The sequence below is a fragment of the Ambystoma mexicanum genome, chromosome 8 (genome assembly GCF_040938575.1).
Source record: "Ambystoma mexicanum isolate Mex_15411 chromosome 8, UKY_AmexF1_1, whole genome shotgun sequence".
In the NCBI taxonomy this organism is placed as follows: domain Eukaryota; kingdom Metazoa; phylum Chordata; class Amphibia; order Caudata; family Ambystomatidae; genus Ambystoma; species Ambystoma mexicanum.
Genome location: NC_090929.1, coordinates 1,055,739,806 through 1,055,760,465, shown reverse-complemented (window position 1 = coordinate 1,055,760,465; position 20,660 = coordinate 1,055,739,806). Strand labels below are relative to the sequence as shown.

The following is a 20,660-nucleotide window of genomic DNA, read 5'->3' as shown; positions in this document are numbered from 1 at the left end:
AAGTATTTTTAATGATGCTCTGGTTCACTCGAGTGCCTTCTGTAACAGTGGCCAAAAGACGGGTGCAAAGAGGTTCAGGGACTTCCTGTAGGCCTTCTCGCAACAGGCCCCATTGGGCAACAGCGTAACTGGCCAACATGGTGGAATTGTTGGCAATACGCGTAGCGAATGCCGCTGAGGCTGTAATCCTCTTAACAAGAGCATAGAGCTTTTTCCCTTCTTTATCAGGGGGTGCTTCACTGGTGGACAGAGGAACCCCCGCCCTTTTCCCCGTGGTGGTCACCACCAGAGATTCTGGGATGGAATGACCCCTAATGTACAAAGGATCTGAGGGTGAGGGGCTAAAAAGCTTCTCAATCTGTGGGTTAACACCCTTGACTAAGGCTGGTGTGGACAAAGAGGGAATGAGGCGCCTCTTGATGGAGGCGAGGAGAGGAATGGCCTGGCTAGCAGGTGGCTTTTCTTTGATGATTTTTTCAACAAAATCAACCTCTGGGGTAGAGTCCCCCGTATCGATTTGAAAATGTGCAGCCGCCTTTCGTAGCATGGCATTAAACGTGGGCTGATCGTCCACAGGTGAAGGCTCTCTGACAGGAGTAGTCTGTGGAGACGCCAGATCTAAAGCATCAGGGTCAGTTGATGCCCCAGGGGACTGCCATGGCTGTGGGTCACACATGCCGGGGTCTTCTTAAAAGCCCCCTACAGGATCTTGTAAATCCTCAGTGTTTATGAATTCATCATCTTCCTGAGTGTGAACATGTGGGTCCTCTTCAGTGAGGTCATATGTGTATCGTTCTTCTTCCTGGGGGTCAAAAAGTCTTGAAACTTCGGCTAGAGTGTCTAGAGGCAATACATCCCTTGGCCTTTTAAGTGTGGTGTGCTCAGAAATGGACACAAACCTATCCAGCCTGTTCATACAAGTCTCAAATCTCTCCCTGGTCCAGTGGGAAGACCCAGAACGGTCTAGTGGCGGAAAGGATTGCTCCTCCGCCTCCAGGTTTCGAGAAATCTCCCACAAAGTGGAGGAAATCCCCCCCTCCCCCTCCGAGAAACCTTCCCGTGGGCCAGACGGTGGAGTAGTACCTCTGGGTCTCTCCTTCGACCTAGGGGAGGGTTCCGGCGTTCTCATCGCACCTTCGCTAGGTCTCGGCGTCTCCTTGACTTTCTCAGCCGGCTTCGGTGACTCCTTCTCCAGCCGTTTGAGTCTCTCCGGAGACTATCCTAGCGATGCTCTCAGCGACCATCCTCTCATCCAGGGGATGATCGTGAGTAGTTGTTTTCGGCAGAGCTGGAACCTTGCCGTCGCTGGACGCCTTCTTGCGATGCGTCTCGACGGATGATAGTTTAGGGGTTGCGCCCTTTGCATTTGACGGCCCGGTCGCTAGGCACGAATGCGGCTGCGGGGAGGGCTGCCGACCCTTACTGTCGGCGGGGACGTTCGGCTGTGTCGGCGGGGACCTTGGCACAGAGGCCTTCTTCAACTTGCTCGAAGAATGGCCGGGGGTTGTGTTTTTTGTGACATGTTTTTGTCTGTCAGCGTCGCCGGGGTGTACATCCCCAAAGCAGGGCCAGAGCCGTGCCTGTCGGGCCGGGGACAGACACCACGGAGCAAGAGTGCTCCGTTGGGGGGGGGTCAACCACCTCCGTTACAGAGGTCGGGTCATCACTATCACCCTCGTCACACTTGGCGGCAGCGGTAGCGGGCAAGGAATCAGCCTTCGACATCCCGTAGGCTTGCCCACCTTTTAACTCTGCGCTCCTTCAAAGTTTTTGGGTAAAGGAGCTTACAGGCCGCACAACCAGCTTCGTCGTGCTCGAGGGGCAAGCAGCGGTTACACCGCGTATGCTTGTCCTTTGATGGAAATTTGCCTTTACAATTTGGGCAAAATCTATAGCCGAGGACGTAACCAGTGATAATGACCCGGAAGGAAAGGGGGGAAGAAAGGGAAAGGCATTCTAGTATGAGACAGAAATGTCCACCCCGACCCCACTCTCCCTACTGTGTAGGCCGGCGAGGCCGGGCCACGTGGTCGGCAGCGCTGATAGGATCACCGTCCGTCGAAAACCACTGTCCGTCAAATTTCTGGTCTTGGCGGAGATGTGGAATGGCCGTCGAAAGAGGGCTGGAGGTGATGTGAGTTAACAATAAACAAAATCGACCAAGGGTCGAGCAATGGCAATGTCTTTTACGAGCTCCGCTTAAGGCAACCAGTATTCTGGGCGGAAAAACACAATCTGAGGGTCCTCGACGCGTGAGGGATTTTGGGTACACTACACGTCACTATAGGGATAGTGTTACAGACATGCCTATGTCGACGTCCCCTTTTCGACGAAAAACAAGATGCAATACTCCACTGTGACCACTGGATGTCGGACTATGCACAGCATGTGATGCTAAACAGATTAACAAACATCAGAAATATATTTTCATTCAGTTAACGGGACGCCACGTGCGTCCCGTTGAACTAAGGAAAATACTTTACCAAGATGGCCCCCATGGTTATAGAAGGGGGTGCTCCGTACAGAGCCCAATGAAGCATACTCAATCAGGGCTCTTGCACCAGGAAGATGGAAGATGCCATGAGGCCAAGCAACCGCAAGACGTCTAGGGCTGGCACATATTGGGCGTTCTAGAATTTGGTGACCATCTGTAGGATGTGTAGGGCCTCACCTCGGGAGAGAAAGCCTTGCCCGAAGGAGAATCCAGGATCACTCCGAAAGCGTTGCCCGAGGGAGAATCCAGGATCGCTCTGATGAACTGGAGTGTTTGAGAAGGTGTCAGTTGAGACTTCTTTAAACTGAGGGAGAAGGCCAGTCTGTGAAGGAGGTGGCAGGTGCGATTGAAATGATCTAGGGCTTGATCCAGAAATTGTACCCTGATTAATCAATCATCCAGGTAGGGAAAGCCATGAATCTCTCCTTTCATGAGACTCGATGCCACTAATGCCAACAGCTTAGCGAAGACACTCTGGTGGATGTAAGCCTGAAAGGCAGAACTCAAAACTAATAGCGAGCGTTACCTATGACGAACATCAGGTGCAGCCTGTGCTTCGGATGTATTGGCACATGGAAGTGTCCTGTAGGTCCAGTGACACCAACCATTCCCAAAAGTTATAAGGCCTGGAGGATCTGCAATAGTGTTACCATCCTGAGGAACCTTTTCAAGTGCCTCAAATTCAAGGTGGGTTGCAGACCTCCTTCCTCCTTTGGGACCAAGTAGTAGTGGGAGTACCACACCCTGTTCCTTTCCTGTACAGGTACGAACTCTATGCCACCCTTCTTCAGAAGAGAGGAAACCTCTTGCAGGAGCAGTGGGTCTGGAACAGGTGGTGGTCTGGCCAAAGGAGGGCACTTTAAAAAGGGGAGGCAGTAACCATGAGAGACTACCTGAAGCACCCATAATGGTGCAGCATTCTTGTAAATGGTGCACCAGATGCCTCCCCCCCCTACCAGTGACGCATGGCAAAGTCTTTAAAGAGGTTTTGTGGCAGGAGCTGTGCTAGAGGGGACAGATGTGGAAGCGGTCTGTGCCATACCTCCTCTACTTCTGGAAGGAGAGAAGCGTTTCTGACCCTGGCGGGCAGCAGGTTGTTTCACTTTCTGTCCAAAATTATAATAACGAAACGGGTGAGGGCTGTTTGCCTTATTGGATAACCTAAAGGCTTTGCCTTAGACGCCTTTAATTTTTCAAGCCCGTCATCTGCCTTTTGGTCAACAGTCAAAAGGCATGTCGAGCAGCTTTGCCTGGCCATCCTGCACAAACCCACATTTTCTGAGCCTGGCGAATCTTCGCATTATGGACTCGCCGCCATAGATCTCCCAACACAGTCAGCCATGTCGAGTCCTGACTGAAGAGATTGACTCATGGCTTCCTTTCCATCTTCCACTATGTTAAGGTAGCCTTTCCTCATTCCTCCCTCAGGGATGTGCTCAGCTGCCTCCACTCTCAGACCATAAGGTGTGCCTATTCTAAGAGTGCAGAAAGAGGAGGAGACTGACACACAGGTGGCATGCGTATTGGCATACACTTTTATTTGATCAAAATACAGAGGAAACCTAGCTCTCCCCAACTTTAAGAGGGGTTTCCCTGCCTCCACTAAGGAACTAAGGATTCTGTCAGAATGTCCAAGTAAATGAAGAGTCCACGGTTGTGTGTCAAAATGCCTACTTCTGTCCCTCACACTTGTAACTAAACTAAAGAAGTAGTGGATCGTCTTGGTCTAGAAGAATGGCTACCTTCATCTGGACAACGGATCATAGTTTCAATTGGCCGGTGAGAACTTCGCCTGAGAGAATTACTCTCTTTTCCAGGTCTGAGTTCCATTCCAAGATACAAAAGTTCCATCTTCTGGTGCTGTAAAGTTCTCAGTTCAAAGTCCCAACTCAAACATCGTTCCGTATCGCCCAAAGTCTTCTTCACTATTGGACTCCAGGAGAAGGTCTCCCTTCTCCAGGTATCTTGCTCTGAATACTTTTCACAGTGCCAGGGGAATGAATCCCTTCCTCTGCTTTGCTTCAGGGTACACAACACCAGGGGGCATGGCTTCCTTCCCCTGACATCTCTTAGCCTTGTAGTAGGTGGAATGTCTCCCTTCTAAGGCTCTTTACCACAGTTCACGAAGGCCGATTGATTGTTTTCCTTCCCCCAGGCCCATATCAGGCTTTCTGAGGCAATTTGCAATGCCAAGTGGAATGACTCCCTTCTCTTGGTACTGTATTCTCACAGTTCTACCTTCAGCAGGGGGTTATGCTTCTCTTCCCCTGGTCTTCCTTTCACCTTAAGTTACTAGCCTGTAGTTGTGGGTCCCAGACCTGTAGGATTCTGCTGCTTTCCTTTGGCAAACCTGGTTCACTTTCCTGCCACGTACTGCGCAAAAGAGGATTTGTGATACTCTTCTCAATTGGGTGTGGGTCCCAGACCTGTACTTCTCTCCTACTGCTCTGGTAGTCCTGGCTCATACCTCTGCCAGGTACTGTGCCAAAGAAGATAATTTGTGCATCTCTTCTCAAATGGGTGTGGTCCCAGACCTGTGCTTCTCTCACTTTTACAGCCCCACCAATCGTCCCGGTAACCCAGGTACCTTTAGGGTGTTTGCCAGTCCTCTCTGGATGGTCTTGGGCTTTCCTTCATGCTTCTCTGTGCTCTTTGCGGGTTCCTGTGGCTCGCTGGGGGCTGCAGCGACTCTGGAGCTGTGCGGCTTCCCTCGGCAGCACACCTGCACTGCTGCTTTCATCTCGACGTGGGGCTTCCCCGTTCGGTCCTTCCTCGCTGGATCGATTTGGAACCCATCTGGCCTGTCCGTCTGGATTCCAGCTAGCAACCCTGTTGCTTCTTTGCTCCGGTCGGCATCTGCACTTGCAGTTCCTCCTGGGCAGGGGTCTCTCTGCTTGGTTTTCCCTCTTCTATTTTCCATTTGTTCTGGCCAATCAGAGCTTCTAAAACACTAGACTGCTCAATAGTGTTTGGAGTACCGCTCTTCAATCCTCCACACGTCCTCCTCCTCCCCCCACTATTTCCCCGAGAGCTCTCTCTTTGGTCGACCTGACTCCTCTTAGTTGCAGTAACTCTACCATAGATCTCCCTTTGGTCGACCGTGTTCTTCATCATCCCAGTACTGTTACGACTATATACATGACACATGTACATGGGATGGCAAGGTAAAGGAGGGTTAGGTGAGGGGGAATGAGGTGAAGTATACTGCATTCTCCCTGGATAGTCGTCCCTAATCCCATGGGGGTGGGGGAGGTCCCTCCCCATGAGATGCTCCCGCTGAGTACCAACCCCAGGGGAAGTATAGGGTATCGGCCTCACCTCTCTGGCCTCATGAGAAGGGGCTCCCCCTCAGGAAGAAGTGACAACATCCAAGGATTCATCATAGTAGATTTAGACAAGGAACATGAATCATTAACCACCTTCAGTGCCATACTTCCAGAGCAATTTATTTTTTGCTAGAGCCTCATAACGCTGGTCATCCCTGTCAGGGGGTAAAAATGGGTAGGCGCTTGCCTTGTCACCCAGAGTCACAGCCTGTACTACCAGACTATCATGATGTCGAGGAAGACCCATAGGCTCAAACCAAAAGGGAACCGGGTCATCATCCTCGTTGAAAATGACCCGGAAAGAGAACATAAAATCCCTCCTAGACTTGGAGAAAATCTACTTGAGGGAGCTTCAACTGTCATTGATGACTGCTTTTTCAATGACGCAACTGATGAAACGTTAAAGAAGAACACATCAGTCGCCAATGTTGGTGGTGGCGACAATCCTTGTATCAAGGATTTCACTAGTCTCAGGCACTTTAGCGCAAGAGGTGGTTGGTGAACCGAATCCCTGCCAGCCTTGTCAGGTGTAGTGGGCTTGTTGGTCTTTTTCCCAGAGGAAGAAATCATGGGCGGGCCCGCTTTCTCGAAGATCTGCATCATTCTTCCAACTTCTCCACAGAGGCAGATTTAGATGGGAAACATGCCCGTCTTTCTGGAGATGAGTCTGGACAAATGCTTCCTTCATTTTTCTTCGTCGATGAGGAAAAAGATGAATGTGAGTCGCTCCTTGAATGAGAATTCTTCTAGTGTTTTTTCAACCATTTTCTCGGGCAATTTATCGGCCATGAGATTTTTTTGTCGGGTCTGTACATTGAAGATGTCGACTTTTGGGGACTCTGAAATGACCTAGGGCCAATTTGGATACGCTCTACTTGAAGGCCTTAGGTCACGAGTTACAATTCGCCACGATGTGGTCGAAACCGAGACACCACAGACACACTCTGTGGATCCGTGAGCGACATTTTTGCAATGCAATCACAGCACTTTTTGAAACTGAGGGTTTCGGAGTAGGCAATGGGAAAATCTACTAAAATGCTAAGGGATTTTTGAAATGCGGCAGGTAACGTCTCGGAAGCAAATTTACTGAGTAGCATGGGGAAAAAAAAGGAACTGGGGACACGGGGCGCAAAGTGCGTTATTTGTATTTGTACGTTATTGTATTGTACGTTATTTGCGTTATTGTACGTTATTTGCGTTATTTGTGCAATGCAATCACAGCACTTTTTGAAACTGAGGGTTTCGGAGTAGGCAATGGGAAAATCTACTAAAATGCTAAGGGATTTTTGAAATGCGGCAGGTAACAGCACCTGCGTCAACATCACATCTGGTCACGAAGATGACGACTCAATGACCATCGGCGCAGGTGCGCACAAAGGGCACTACTGGAAAAAAGTTCCCAGAGCTGCAAAGCAGGAGAATAAATATGTAAGATGAGGAATCAGTCTCCTCCCTCTATCAAATAGAAATACAGGCTCCATTTACTAAAATCTAACAGTTAAAACCTCTGTACACATTGCTACCAATATGCTGATTTTCAGCACTGTATAGTACCTCTTCGATGTCCCAATCTTGGATATTCTCCACAGGGAATTTGGAGCAGTCCAATGCATTGGCTTTACGTCTTGACTCCTTGTCTGGACGGCTGACATGGAAGAGTCCTCCCAGTTCCTCGTCGGAGTCCCCCTCCTCTTCTTTCTCAGCCACTGCAAGAAAGACAAGTAATCATCATAAACACACATTTTGTAAGGTACATAGGTACCCCAACAACCTGAGTCATGGACAATCATGAAACTATAACTAGGTGATGTGATCCCACATTGAGGTGTATGCCTCATTATCAGAATACCTTCTCACAGGACGAGTCTCCAAGGGTGGACTCAATTTCTTCACCTGGATTACCCTGATGGCTCAATGCATCCAAATTGTAAGCGATTCATGTGTTTTCACACAAAGAATAAGGTGCTGACCAGTAAGAGTAATTCTTCAGTATAAATGTATTTATAGATTCATATACTTTGAATATTTCCGTAGCTCCAGCCGGGGAAAGCTATTCATCATAGCAATTACTGTACTAACAGTCCATTGATTTCTATCCTCCATCCTTAAGGGATGCCAACCCCGGGAAAGTGGATGGGTACGAAGGTAGAATTACTATTTTTGGGCATTATTTTAGGGTCACCTTTTGAGGGCCAAGATGGATTTGCAAAATCAGCCATTGGGAAGAATTTTGGGAGGCCACCCTATTATGGTGAACAGTGAGACACAGAGTTCACCTAAGCTCAATGAAGGTAAAATATAGTGGCAAGGCTTACTCTCAGGAAGGGTGTGCGAGGGGTCTAGGGCTACTATGAATCTACACAGAGCAACACGAATAATTCCAGTTAGACAGGAAAGTATACAATGATACAATAGATTATTAGGCCTTTAGAATACACACCAATGCTTATAAATTAGATATATAAATTCACATTGAGGAGAAATAGAATAACATTTGATTCAATAAGAAGCAGTGTAACAGAGTGAAGTACTCCGATGCATCAGAAATAGGAATAAGTGTTGCTCAGTGACTGTAGTCGGCAGTCTTGTGCTGGCTAACTGCAGTGAACTACAACTTTGGTTGAGCTGCGAGGAACACTGAGATTAGGCCCTGGCTCCTGGGACTTAGAACGGGGATGGGGGCGATATGCAAAGCATCCGCAAAATGTGGCTAAGTTACTTCAGTCAGGATCTGCAGAAGGCGGCCGCCATTAGAATTGCCTCATGTTACATGTATTGAATATCTAGCCAGCTTGTCACCTGAGAAAGCCGTACATGTAAGGAACGTATTCTTACTGTGTGGCACTCTATCTAAGGTGTCGTCATGAAAATAGGAACATAGCCTGCTGTAATATCTCGGAAGAACGGTGTGAAATTATTCCTTTATGTTGGAAACTTGTTTAAGAGTTTGCCCGGAAGGACGGTTTAGTGCCGGAAAGTTTGTTTCTAGAATGCCTGTTAAATACGGACTATGCATCAAGGCACTGGGTTTGCAGCCTCTACATATCAACCTTCTTGGAATGGCAGGGGCGGAGGTGCCATCTGGAAGGATTCTCCCTGCTGATTCCGAAGTTCTGGCTGAGTATTGCAGGCTTCCACCAAATTCAATCTGTAAATGAGGTACCCGAGTAACCCTCGAATTCTGGTAAATCGGCAACACCGCTAAATTATAAAATCACCTCCTTTTTCAGGACTAAACCCTTCTATTAATCTATAATCGAGGGCCTCCGTGAACAGGAGCAGTTATCTACAATACAGGAAGAAAACTAAAATGAAAGAAGCGCCTGAAATTCAAGATGCGCTTATGATGAACTTTAACCACATTCCTAATTTAAACAATATGGTTCCACAGAATATGGGTGCAACTCATGAGATCATTTTGCCATCGGAAAAACTGGAGGCACTTTCGCCTGTTTTAGCATCAGCTAAGCGAAGTGCTCCTCATCACCCCCCCTCCCGCTCTATCGTCCATCTTCCACCCTTTCCTTATTCTTGAATCCAACACCCATGCCTCCCCTTCGTGCCCAAACTATTTCACACTAAATTATGTTCTAAACTTGCTTGTTAAACTCTAAGAGAATATTAATGTCAATTTGGTCGAGCGCCGAGCGATGATCATTTCCAGTAATTCAAAATGAGCCTTCCTTGAAGACTATATTAAGGCATCAAGACCAAATGTCAATGCAGAAAAATCCTGGGAGGGTGGGTGCTCACAATGCTGAAAATAGATCCAATTTAAGTAACTCTCGGATTCCTAATGTCAAAAAACACAATCAATTGTCACCAGGTAACGAGCATAGTGGTGGGGAAGGAGCTCATTCCTTGGGTAATCATATTGCGCCCTTGATTCTCAAAGATTCTATAAATAATGGAGAAAAAATAAGACATATTGGAACAACCATCTTTTGCCTCCTCCACTGCTCCAGCAAGGTGTTCTGCCCAGGATCCCAATAGTTCAATCTTTTACACAAGGAAAAAGAAACACTGTTTTAAGAAGGTGACCCTGCAGGAGGAAAATTAAAAAAGGCTACGATGCAACTAATAATTGTAGCTTGTGAAAATTCCTTCAAAATCAAAGAAGTAATTTTGTCCCCCTTATCCAACAATACTAGTAACCAGGAAGAAAAAGAATAGGAAGTCTGCCACTTCGATACAACCTACAAGGCTAGACCCCATAAAGGGTGTTATGGGACCAAAAGAACGGTCCCTTTGACTGCAGAACTATTGTGTATATCCTATTTGTTACAGAACATTTCTATGTACTTGGAGCCTCCTGCATTCCTGCCACGGTCTGAGGTCTTTACAGTTATGTCTCAGGGCATGACTTTCCTCCACCATGGTTCTAAGCCTTCTGTATTGCAAAGGGGATCAAGTCTACTATAGCACCAGTCAGCAATCAAAAGAATGTTAACGACCGTGCCTTTAGTACTCTGGAAGACAAAAGAAAGGAGGTGCAGCGGCTCTCAATTCCAATTCCACCCAGCTGTGCCTATGACCCCCCCCCCCACACCCCTATTATGAACTTAGAGGAAAGGCTCTTGCCCGTTATGCCACTGATCAGCACGTTTCTCCCACAAGGCAAGTGCAAGTGAGAAACTCAAACCTTGTTTATTGCCTGCTTCCGGATAGACGCCCCACTTTATAAAGCCCATAATATTCTTAATAAATTGAACATTTTATACTTATTCTACTCTATTGATCTTTTAACCTGCAAATGATATTGATCAAGTGGCATTTTTAAATGGTTAGGAATTGGATTGTCTTCATATGGGGTCATCTTTGGTTTTCTACACTATTTTAAAGGCAGCAGGGATACGACTTATCTGTGCTTTTAGAAAGAGCTAGAGCTCAGATATCAGTCATAATAATGGTCTGTATAAGGGAAATAAAATTCCTTCTTCATAGGTCATGTTTTCAAATGCAAGTTTGAATGATCAACCGATTTTAATGAGAGAGCCTGAAATTTAGAAGGATGATCCTTTGGGAAATAAATATGAGCGAGGGACCCAAACTAAGTTCCAAATTACATGCTTTAATGGCCCTTGTCAAGACAGAAAAGTTTCACTTGATGAGCCTCTGAGAGGGGCTATCTTAGAAAACGATCACTGGTTATGGTTACCTCGTGTACGCTTCAGTCCAAGACCAGATAGAAATGTAAGCAGATCCTGGACGAACCATCTTTCCAGTTACAAATGTTGTCATGGAACTCTAGAAGTTTCTCATTTGTCGGTTAAGGGAACTGAGATTGTAAGGCAATTTCATTTATTTGCCTTACAAAAGGTTTGGCTTACAGAAACACCATTTCTAGACAGTTAAACATGGTTCTTAAATCCTGTTATTAAGGGTCAAACCTGCTGGGCCTAGCTACTCCTCACTGATGACGCCCAATGAGGCTTAAATTTGTCTGGGGATGCTTGTCGCGTGCAGAAGGCATGTGACCAAGCAGTTCGGGCTGGTCTGCCCCTTTAGGGGTGAGACCAGGCCTGATTTGCATATAGTCTTTCCCCTTTTGTAGTGGCTTGGCAAGCGAAAAACAATGGCCTGAAGGGATGCACAGAGCAATGCCAGAGGTTAAGTTTAATTCTAAGCCTGCCAGCCATCCGCTCTTTTTTTTGCTGTGATTGATAAGAGTCAAAAAGATAGTTAAAGTTCAGGAAAGCAGAATCGCCCAGTTCTTAGGATAGTCCAAGGAAGGGATCCTTGAGAGGCCTTCACCGACCAAAGACAGGAAGGAACAAGTTACTTACCAGTAACAGTTGTTCTCCAGCAGGAGTCTGATGTGGATTCACATGCTCATGAATATTCCCCGTCAGGCTTGGAATCCTCGGTAAAATAAAAACAGTTTCACTTTAGTTTATAAACTGTCTTTCTCCTATAAACCAATCACTGTGCTCTGGGTCATAATGCCCCCAGCCAATGACTGCCCTCTCCCTAAACTTCTGCTCTGGCAGCCATCTTCAGATTTGGTAGCACGTAAAGTGGCAGTATGACCAAGAAGAACCACAGAGTGGCAGGAGGGAGGGTTTGCATGTGAATCCATGCCAGACCCATGCTGGAGAACAACAGTTACAGGTAAGTAACTTGTTCCTTCTCCAGCATGGGGTCCGACATGGATTCACATGCTCATGAATAAATGAATAAAGAATACACAGCAGCACATAATTAAACAACCACGGGAGGTGGCAAGGCACAATGGAAGCAAATACTATTACCTCCTCACCAGGCTCACCTTCAAGCGAACAGGTTGCAAATCACTGCTTGGCCAATTCTGGACTCCTCCCTGGAATCCTGATCGATGCAGTAGAATTTCGTGGAGGTGTCCGTAGATCTCGACGTAGCAGCCCTGCATATGTCCAGCAGGGGCGCACCAGACAGGAGCGCCATCGTCGCAGCGATCGCTCTGGTAGAAGGGGCACTTGGACGGCCCAGTGACAATGAGTGATGCAGCCTGAAAGCCACCTGGAAATGGAAGCCTTGGACAAGGCCTTCCCATGGCTCACAGGGCCAAGGTCCACAAAAAGCTAAGAAGTCTTCAGGAAACTCTTCATGCGGGCCACATAAAACTTCAGCGTTCAAACCACATCCAGCGAGTGCAAAGTCCTCTCCGCTGGCGTCAGAAAAAACACAGGCAACACCAAAAGGTATGTTGAGATGAAATTCCGACAGAACCTTGGGCATGGTCCGCAGCACCACCCTCGTCTCGTGGGAAGTCAAATATGGCCGCTTGCAGGACGGGCCTGGATCTAACCTACTCTCCTGGCAGAGGCGATAGCCATGAGGAAAGCTGTCTTCCAAGACAGGAGCTTGAGCGGAGCTCGATGCATAGGCTCGAATGCGGCCCCAATGAGCTTAGTCAGCACCACGTCGAGTTCCCACGCCAGGGCCGGAGAGCCATCACCGACAGGAACGATCGGAACAGTCCCTTGGTGAACTCCTTGACCAGGCAGTGCGACCAAAGCAAAGACCGTCCTGGAGACATGGCCCTGACTTAGCCAACAATAACAAGTACGGAAGGACTTGGGAGGGGGGTGGGGTGGGGGTAGGGAGGTGGCTGTGACCCTCAGAGGGTTAATCTTCTGCGACGGGCACCAACTTGTGAAACGCTTCCAGTTGTGCCTGTAATATTTTAGAGTCGACGACGCCCTGCCTTGGCGAGGACCTCCCTGCAGTCCGTAGGCAGCTCGTAGCCACCAATCTAATTGCTGCAGGAGCCAGGCCTTCAGCGATCATCCGTCACTGTATCCCTAGGGCGGGAGGGCATGTGAGGCGGTTGATGAGACGGCGTGGGATGCTGCTTCCTCTTTTTTGCCAGTAGGGAGCTTGGTGTCACCGGGGTGCCGTCAGCATCCTCTTCTGTATCTCCAACACCAGCATGTGGAGAGTGGACAAGATGTCCAGCGACACGTCCCTGGGAGCTAAAGGGGGAGTAGGCATACTGGGCCCAGTGCCTATATAGTTGTTGCCCTCGACAATTTCACCATTGCTGTTCCCAATGTCCTCCAGGACCGTGTGAACGGACACCATGTCCTCTTTGTCCGAAGATTAAATATCCGTGCTTTCGAGCGTGGTAGGGCCTCAATTTTTTTTGCATTCTGACGAGTCGCAGCCAGGCTCAGGTCTGGCATTCTTTTCTCCAGCATTTTCTTCCACTGGCTTGGCCGAAGCCTCCCACCTGGGAGGAAGGGCCACTCTGGATGTCATCGGGATCTCCTGGACGGGGTCAACCCCTTTCGCCTTCTAGAGGGCGGTTGCCACCAGCTCGATCATCGAGGAGGACTTCTCCTGTATGACCTAGGCCTTCAGGGGTAGTTCTGACACCTTTGCAGCGCCTTGATCTTCTCCGGCTTCTCCTGCAGTTTCCCCGGTTTAGCAGATTTCCTCTTCGAGGAGGAGCTGGAGCGATGGCTCGAGATGGAGGCTGATGGCGATGATGAGCGTGCCCTACTCATCATGGGACCCGCTTGCGCAGCGACCCTGACTGAAACAGACTCAGGGTGCTTGGCCTTGTCTTGGACCCCCACGGATGGCGCTACCTCAAAGGACTTAGAAGCCTGCTACTCAGACCGCCCCGGTCCTAGGTGAGGCATGCCTCTGCTTGCCGCACGGAGTAGAGACATGGGCGTTGAGCCATGGCGCCAGTCTACTGTGTCGATCGTTGGAGCGTTTGGTGAATCCAAGGAAAATCTCGCAATCCGCTTCCTTGTCATCCTGATGGAGATCGTAGCGGCACTGGAAGTGTTGGTCTTCCACAAACCCATTCGTTCATCTGCAGCTGGAACAGAGCTTGAAGAGAGAACCTCCGTCCCTCTCCTCCAGCATGGTCTGGTGTGCGGTGTTAGGCCTGATGGCCTTCTGGAATCGATGAAAACTAGATGATCCTTGCTCTTGAGGGAGCAATGAAGACTCCGACAAACGGAGCTCCGCTTGCCAGTTGAAGAAACAAAAGAGCACATGGGCTCTATTTTACAAGAAATTAAAAAAACTAGAAAATGCAGAAAAACTCAGAGAAAAACACGAGGCCTCAAAACTTGAACGTGATGTAAAAATCTGAAGATAGCTGCCAGAGGAGGGGCTTAGGGAGAGGGCAGTCATTGGTGGGGGCAGTATGACCCAGAGCTCATCGATTGGTTTATAGGAGAAAGACAGTTTGTAAGTGAAAGTGAAACTGTTTTCTCTTTTACCAAGGATTCCCAGCCTGACGACAGGGAATATTCACGGACATTTGAATCCATAGCAGACCCCATGCTGGAGAATATTCCAAACCTGGAAGCTGCTGACAAGTCGACCACTGGAACCAAATCCAAAGAGGAAGATGAAGATGAAGAAAACGCGGCTGAGACAATTTCCAGCAACTGGAGAGACTGCTGTGTAAGCGGAGCCTGCTGTCGCCCTTCCTTCCAAGCGACCTGGGGACTCCAAAACTACTCCAACCCAGAGCCTGGTGAAATCCACTAGACTCAAGACCACCTGCATTTTGAGCCAACCCACTTCGTGCTGCGAACTTCCGCGGCTGCAAAACCCCAATAACCTGGGACCTCGAGCCATTGTGCAGGACATGGTAACTTTGGTGGTATCACCACCAGACACTATTTGAGTCCTAAAAGTCCCCTCATCAGAGTGCTGGACCTTGCAAATGGCAAGAATCCGACCAGCGATATTTTGTCTTCTTCTGGCTCCTGAAAAGGACACCAAAACCACAGAGCCGCATCCATTCATGATCAAACGTTTGCCTGGGGCCTTCAATATTGATCCATGCTGCAATATCCCTTTCAGAGTCCCGTCTTTTGTCTTCAAGGCAAAGGAATGCATTGACTGGGAGTTTGGCTGCAGATCCTGAAGTCTTCTTGCTGCAACTCTTCTTCTGTGCTGGGGTATTGTGTTGGCTGGGGTATTTACTTACCTTAAGCATGTGTGATTTCTGTAAAGCTTTTGGGGCATTTTCTCTGATTGGGAGTCTTTTCATCCAGTTCACCCAGGCCCACTCCTGGAATCCTCCTAGGATGTCTTTCTCTGAGGTCCCTCGACCCTAACTAAGTTTAAAGTGAACTGCTTACTTATTTGAACAGTCTTCCATAGGAACTCTGACATTTGCCTGCAACAGAACCCTAGCTCACCCTGCCTAGAGCTGGCAGCTAGACCACGAGGGTCCCTCTTCTGCCTCAGAGAACTCACGCAATAAAACAGGGAATGACTGGATAATAAAAGGGTTCTGTCTTGAAAGGAGAACAAGGGTTTAAAAGTTTACTTACTTGTGAAAGAGTTAGTTGGTAACTAACTCAGAGTGAACAGTTACAAAGGTTCTTACCTTGAACGTGTGTTGTGCCATTCTGAAAAGTATATTTAAGGTTCATATACTCAACTGTGAATTGGTTGTGCCTCTTTCCGAAAAGAAATGCGGTTGGCTTCGCTAATTATTTCTTTCAGAGAATAGGTGTATAGGTTCCCCAACTGGGTCTTGCTTCCCCAAACTTGCTGTATAGTCTGTTTAGAATACGTCTGTCATAGGTTTTACCTGCCTAGAATAACATTGAATGATTCATAAAGTGCAACATTGGGTTTTGCTTTCCCTGGTCTGTTTTATACAGATGCTAAAACAGTCTTAGGTCTACACATAGCTTTAAGTTGCTGATAGCTCATTTAAAAAGTATATAGGTTTTACTTAGCTTGAGTTAGCTGCGTGCCATCCTCAAATAAGTTCAAGAGTTATTGCTTACCTCTGTCTGTGTTCCACTGAGCTGAAAAGCAACTGTAATTATATATTACACCAAAAGGGGCTTACTCACCTGGAATAACGGGGTTATCCTCAAAGTATTTCTAACTAATGGTTTTACTACCCATGAATAGGTATGTCCTATACTAAATGTGTTTGGTAAGGTCTGACTTATCTAGAAATACTGTGTTTTCGAAATAAGGTCTATGCTTTGGTTGGCGTACTTTAAATCATAGTGTTGTGTTTTTAGTGTTCATATTATCTGTGATTGTTCGTATTTCACCCAAGATTTACCTGGGTCTACTGGTGTTTAAATAAACCTTTTATTATTACAATACATAGTGTTTCTTTGGACCTTCTGTGTACTACAATTTCTTTGTACTGATTCTACAACCCTCTCTCCTTCCCAAGATAAGCCTTGCTGCTTGGTCTATACCACCATATAATCAAGTTGTACAGCCTTATACTAAAAGTGGAGTCTGGTACTTTCTCAGTTGAATGGCTTTACTAAGCCCTTAGTTGGATTTAAGAAAAACTGTTCCAACACTCACCATCTGCAGAGCAACAGATAGTCCCAGTCCTTCCTTTGGCCACACACAATAACCACCTCTTAGTCCGTGAAAGCCACAGCTTTCCCCAGGAAAGGCATTTCCTGACATGAGAAGACAGGAAACGTCCAAATAACAATATGGCCAATCCACCTTTGGTAGCCAATCGCAGTAAACGCAAAAGTGCATGGGTAAAATGTTTTAACAATGGTAAAAATATTACTGCTGCCACCAACTTGTTATAGGCACATTGTAAAAGTAACCAAAGAACAAGTTACTTTCTTACCTGGTAACGTTCTATCGATGGAATGGTCCAACGACGTATTCCATATCTATGACAGGTAAGGTCCACAGCTGTGCTGCTTCGTAAAATCTTCGGCGTCCTGCGTCGATGCGCCGTCCCCGAGGACCTCCTCCGACGGCCGACGTCACCCAATGTGATAAGTAGGACGCACGACGCCCGTAGCCTCAGTTGTAGTTTTTTCCCCCAGAACGTGTGCCAGCAGTTTTCTGCCAGCCAGACACACAAGGCCTTGCGGAACGCAAGCTGCAATCGCAAAAGAAATCCTGCAGCGGGGAAGGTAGGGAGGGAGCGATATGGAATACATCGTCGGACCATCCCATCGAAAGAACGTTACCAGGTAAGAAAGTAACTTGTTCTTCGAGGAGATTGGGCCCTCCGACGTATTCCATATCTATGACAGACTCCCAAAGCAGTACCAAGCAAGGAGGTGGGAAAAGAATTTAGAACACAAATTTAGCATGCCCAATCAAATTGCGGAATAAAGGACTGCCTTGCCAAAGGCCAGACCCTGCCCTCGGATTGAATCGAGAGAGTAGTGACGTACAAAAGTATGTACTGAAGCCCAGGTGGCTGCATCACAAATGTGACGAATAGGAACACCCCTCTGCAGGGCAGTAGACGCAGCCACTCGCCACTCCCCTGGTAGAATGGGCCTGCAAGCCAGCCGGAGGGTCCTTACCCGCCAAGCGGTAACACTCGGAGATAGCTAAAATAATCCGAGACAAAAGTCTGTTTCGTCAAAGCTTGTCCCAAACGCTTTCCAGCGTAACCAATGAAAAGTTGATCGTCCACTCCGACCCAGGACATGCGCGAAATATAAAAGCTCAACGCTCTCCTAGGATCAAGCCTATGGAGCCTCTCCTCTTCCTTACCAGGATATGGATGAGGATAGAACGCCGGAAGAACAACCTTCTGGCTCAAATGATATTCCGAAACCACCTTCGGAAGAAAGGAAGGACGAACTCTAAGGACAACCCTGTCCTTATGAAACACAGTGAAGGGTGGCTTAACTGAAAGTGCCTGTAACTCACTCACTCTGCGAGCGGTAGTAACCGCAACCAAAAACACAGTTTTCAGAGTTAACAATCTCAAAGGGCAAGAATGCAAAGGCTCAAACGGAGCACCCATAAGAACAAGGTTCAAATCCCAACCGAGCACCAGAAAAGGTGACAGAGGGAACACATTAGTGAGCCCTTTCAAAAACTGAGAAATTAAAGGAATCTTAAAATAGGAACAAATTTTCAGACGAGCGCTTAAATATGGACAACGCCGCCTGGTAACCTTTAATGGTCCCCACTTGCAAGCCCCTGTGGGCCAAGGAAAGCAAAAAAGACAGAACCATGTGAATTTCTACACTCAAAAGGATCCATATTCTTAACTCTGCATCAGTCGCAGAACTTTCTCCAACGGCAACGGTACAGAGAATTTGTTGCCGGCTGCCTAGCCGAGAGCAACACCTCCATCACGTCTTCAGGGAGGTCCCAATCCTTATACCTCAACCTTTCAGACGCCAAGCATGAAGGTTGAGGGATCTGACCGCTGGATGGAGAACCTGACCCCCCCCCTCCCGTGAGAGCAGATCGTCTCGGTAGGTAAGACGACGTGGAGGGCAGATGGACAAGTCGAGAAGGTCCGGGTACCACGTCCTCCGGGCCCACGGCGGAGCAATGAGGGTCATCCGGGAACCGAACCTCCATAGTACTTGCGGGATGAAGGGGACTGGAGGAAACGCGCACAGCAGTGGGAATGACCACTCCACCAGAAACGCGTCTCCTAAGGCTCCTTTTGAAGGAAATTCCCGCGAGCAGAACCTTTCGCACTTCCGGTTGCCACTGGAGGCGAAGAGATCCACTTGAGGGGTCCCCCCAAAGGGCGAAGATCTCCAGGAGAATCTCCTGAGCCAGCTCCCACCGTGAGAGATCGTGCTCTGCCTGGTCAGAGCGTCCGCCGTCTTGTTGTCGTCTCCGGCCAGATGAACAGCCGAGATCGAAACTTCCTGCTGGATGGCCCAGAACTCGAGCTGCATCGCCTCCCTGCACAGAGGAAGTGACACCCTGCCCCCCACCCCTTTTTGTTGAGGTAGTGCATGGCCACCGTGTTGTCCGTTAGAATCAGGACACTCATTCCTTGCACAGTCGGCAGAAAAGCCTTCAGGGCAAGCCTGACGGCCCTCAGCTCCAACAGATTGATATGGAGTCTGGACTCCGACGGAGACCAACGACCGCTGACTGTCAACTCGTTGGCATGAGCTCCCCATCCCGTGAGGGATGCGTCCGTCACGATCGTCACCTCTGGCCAGGGCAGCCAAAATGGGGCCCCCTTCATCAGATTGCCTTCAACGGCCCACCAAAGAAGGTCCTGGGCGACCTAGGGCGGCACCTGAACAGGGTCCGACAGCCTGCCGGAGGACTGAGACCACTGGAGCTTGAGTGCCCACTGCAAAGATCTCATCCGCAGACGAGCCTCTGGCACCAGAATAATGCAGGACGCCATGAGGCCGAGCAGTCTCAAGAACTCAGACGCTGGGAGATTCTGGGCAAGTTGAAACTTGTGCACCATCTGCTGAATGTGAAGAGCCCTCACCTGGGGAGGAAAACACTGCCCCAGGGATGTGTCGAGCACTGCTCCGATGTACTGGAGCCGCTGTGTTGGCATCAAATGGGACTTCTTTAAATTGAGGGAGAAGCCCAGCTTGTGAAGGGAGTGGCAGGTGACGGACAGATGATCCAGGACTTGCTCGGGAGAGCTCCCCCTGATCAACCAATCGTCCAGGTAGGGGTAGACGTGAATCCCCCCTTGCCTGAGATGCGCTGCCATCACCACCATAAGCTTGGTGAAAACCCTCAGGGCGGAGGTCAATCCGAACAGCAGGACCCGAAACTGAAAGTGTGAGTCGCCAACCGCGAACCTCAGGTACTTCATGTGCTTGGATGGATCGGCACATGGAAGTAAGCGTCCTTGAGGTCGAGAGACACCAACCAGTCCTGAAGTTGAAGGGCCTGGAGGACTTGAGAGAGAGTAGCCATCTTGAACTTGTCCTTCCTGAGGAGTTTGTTCAAACCGCGCAAGTCCATGATGGGTCTCAATCGCCCGTCTTTCTTCGAAATAAAAAAATAAGGGGAATACCATCCCTTGTTCCTCTCCGCTACAGGCACCAGTTCTATGGCGCCTTTCTCCGGCAGGGCTTGAATTTCCTGTGCAAGGAGCGGATCCGGACTCTTCAAAGAGAGGTTCCCAGGTGGATTGTCGTGAGGCCTCTGCCAAAAGGGAAGACAGTAGCCGTGGGTTATGATCTCCAGAATGCACTCATCTGAAGTAATGGCACGCCACTTTACAAGATGCTGTGCCAGCCTTCCCCCAACCGGCGAACCATGGGACCTGGCCTCATGACTAAGTGGTAGCGGCTGCAGCGTTGCCTGAGGGTAAAGAGGCAACTGCCCGAGCGGCCTTGGCACCTCGAGTACCCTGTTTCCACCTCTGGCACTCTTACAGTGGCCTCTTTGACTGCTAGCTCCTCTCGTTTTACTGAAGGACAAGTAATAGCGAAAGGAACCTCCCCTCCATTGTTGTCCCCTAGGACGAAAAGGCGGAGGTTGTCGAACTGCAGCGCTCAACGACTTCGCTGCAGCTTTGGAGGTCTGCAACCTATCAAGGCTCTCGTCAGCCTTGCTGCCAAAAAGATGTTCACCGTCAAAGGGCATGTTGAGGAGCCGGGACTGCACATCAGGAGCGAACCGAG

At 48.6% G+C, this 20,660-nt stretch overlaps 1 protein-coding gene across 1 annotated transcript in view; it reads right to left on the bottom strand.

Moving 5' to 3' along the window:
• BMS1 (BMS1 ribosome biogenesis factor) overlaps nucleotides 1–20,660 on the bottom strand; it is a 798,176-nt gene that overhangs the window by 447,541 nt on the left and 329,975 nt on the right. The window contains exon 12 of the mRNA XM_069611034.1: nucleotides 7,375–7,526. Within this exon, the coding sequence (XP_069467135.1) occupies nucleotides 7,375–7,526 (152 nt within the window). The remainder of the gene's footprint in view (nucleotides 1–7,374; nucleotides 7,527–20,660) is intronic.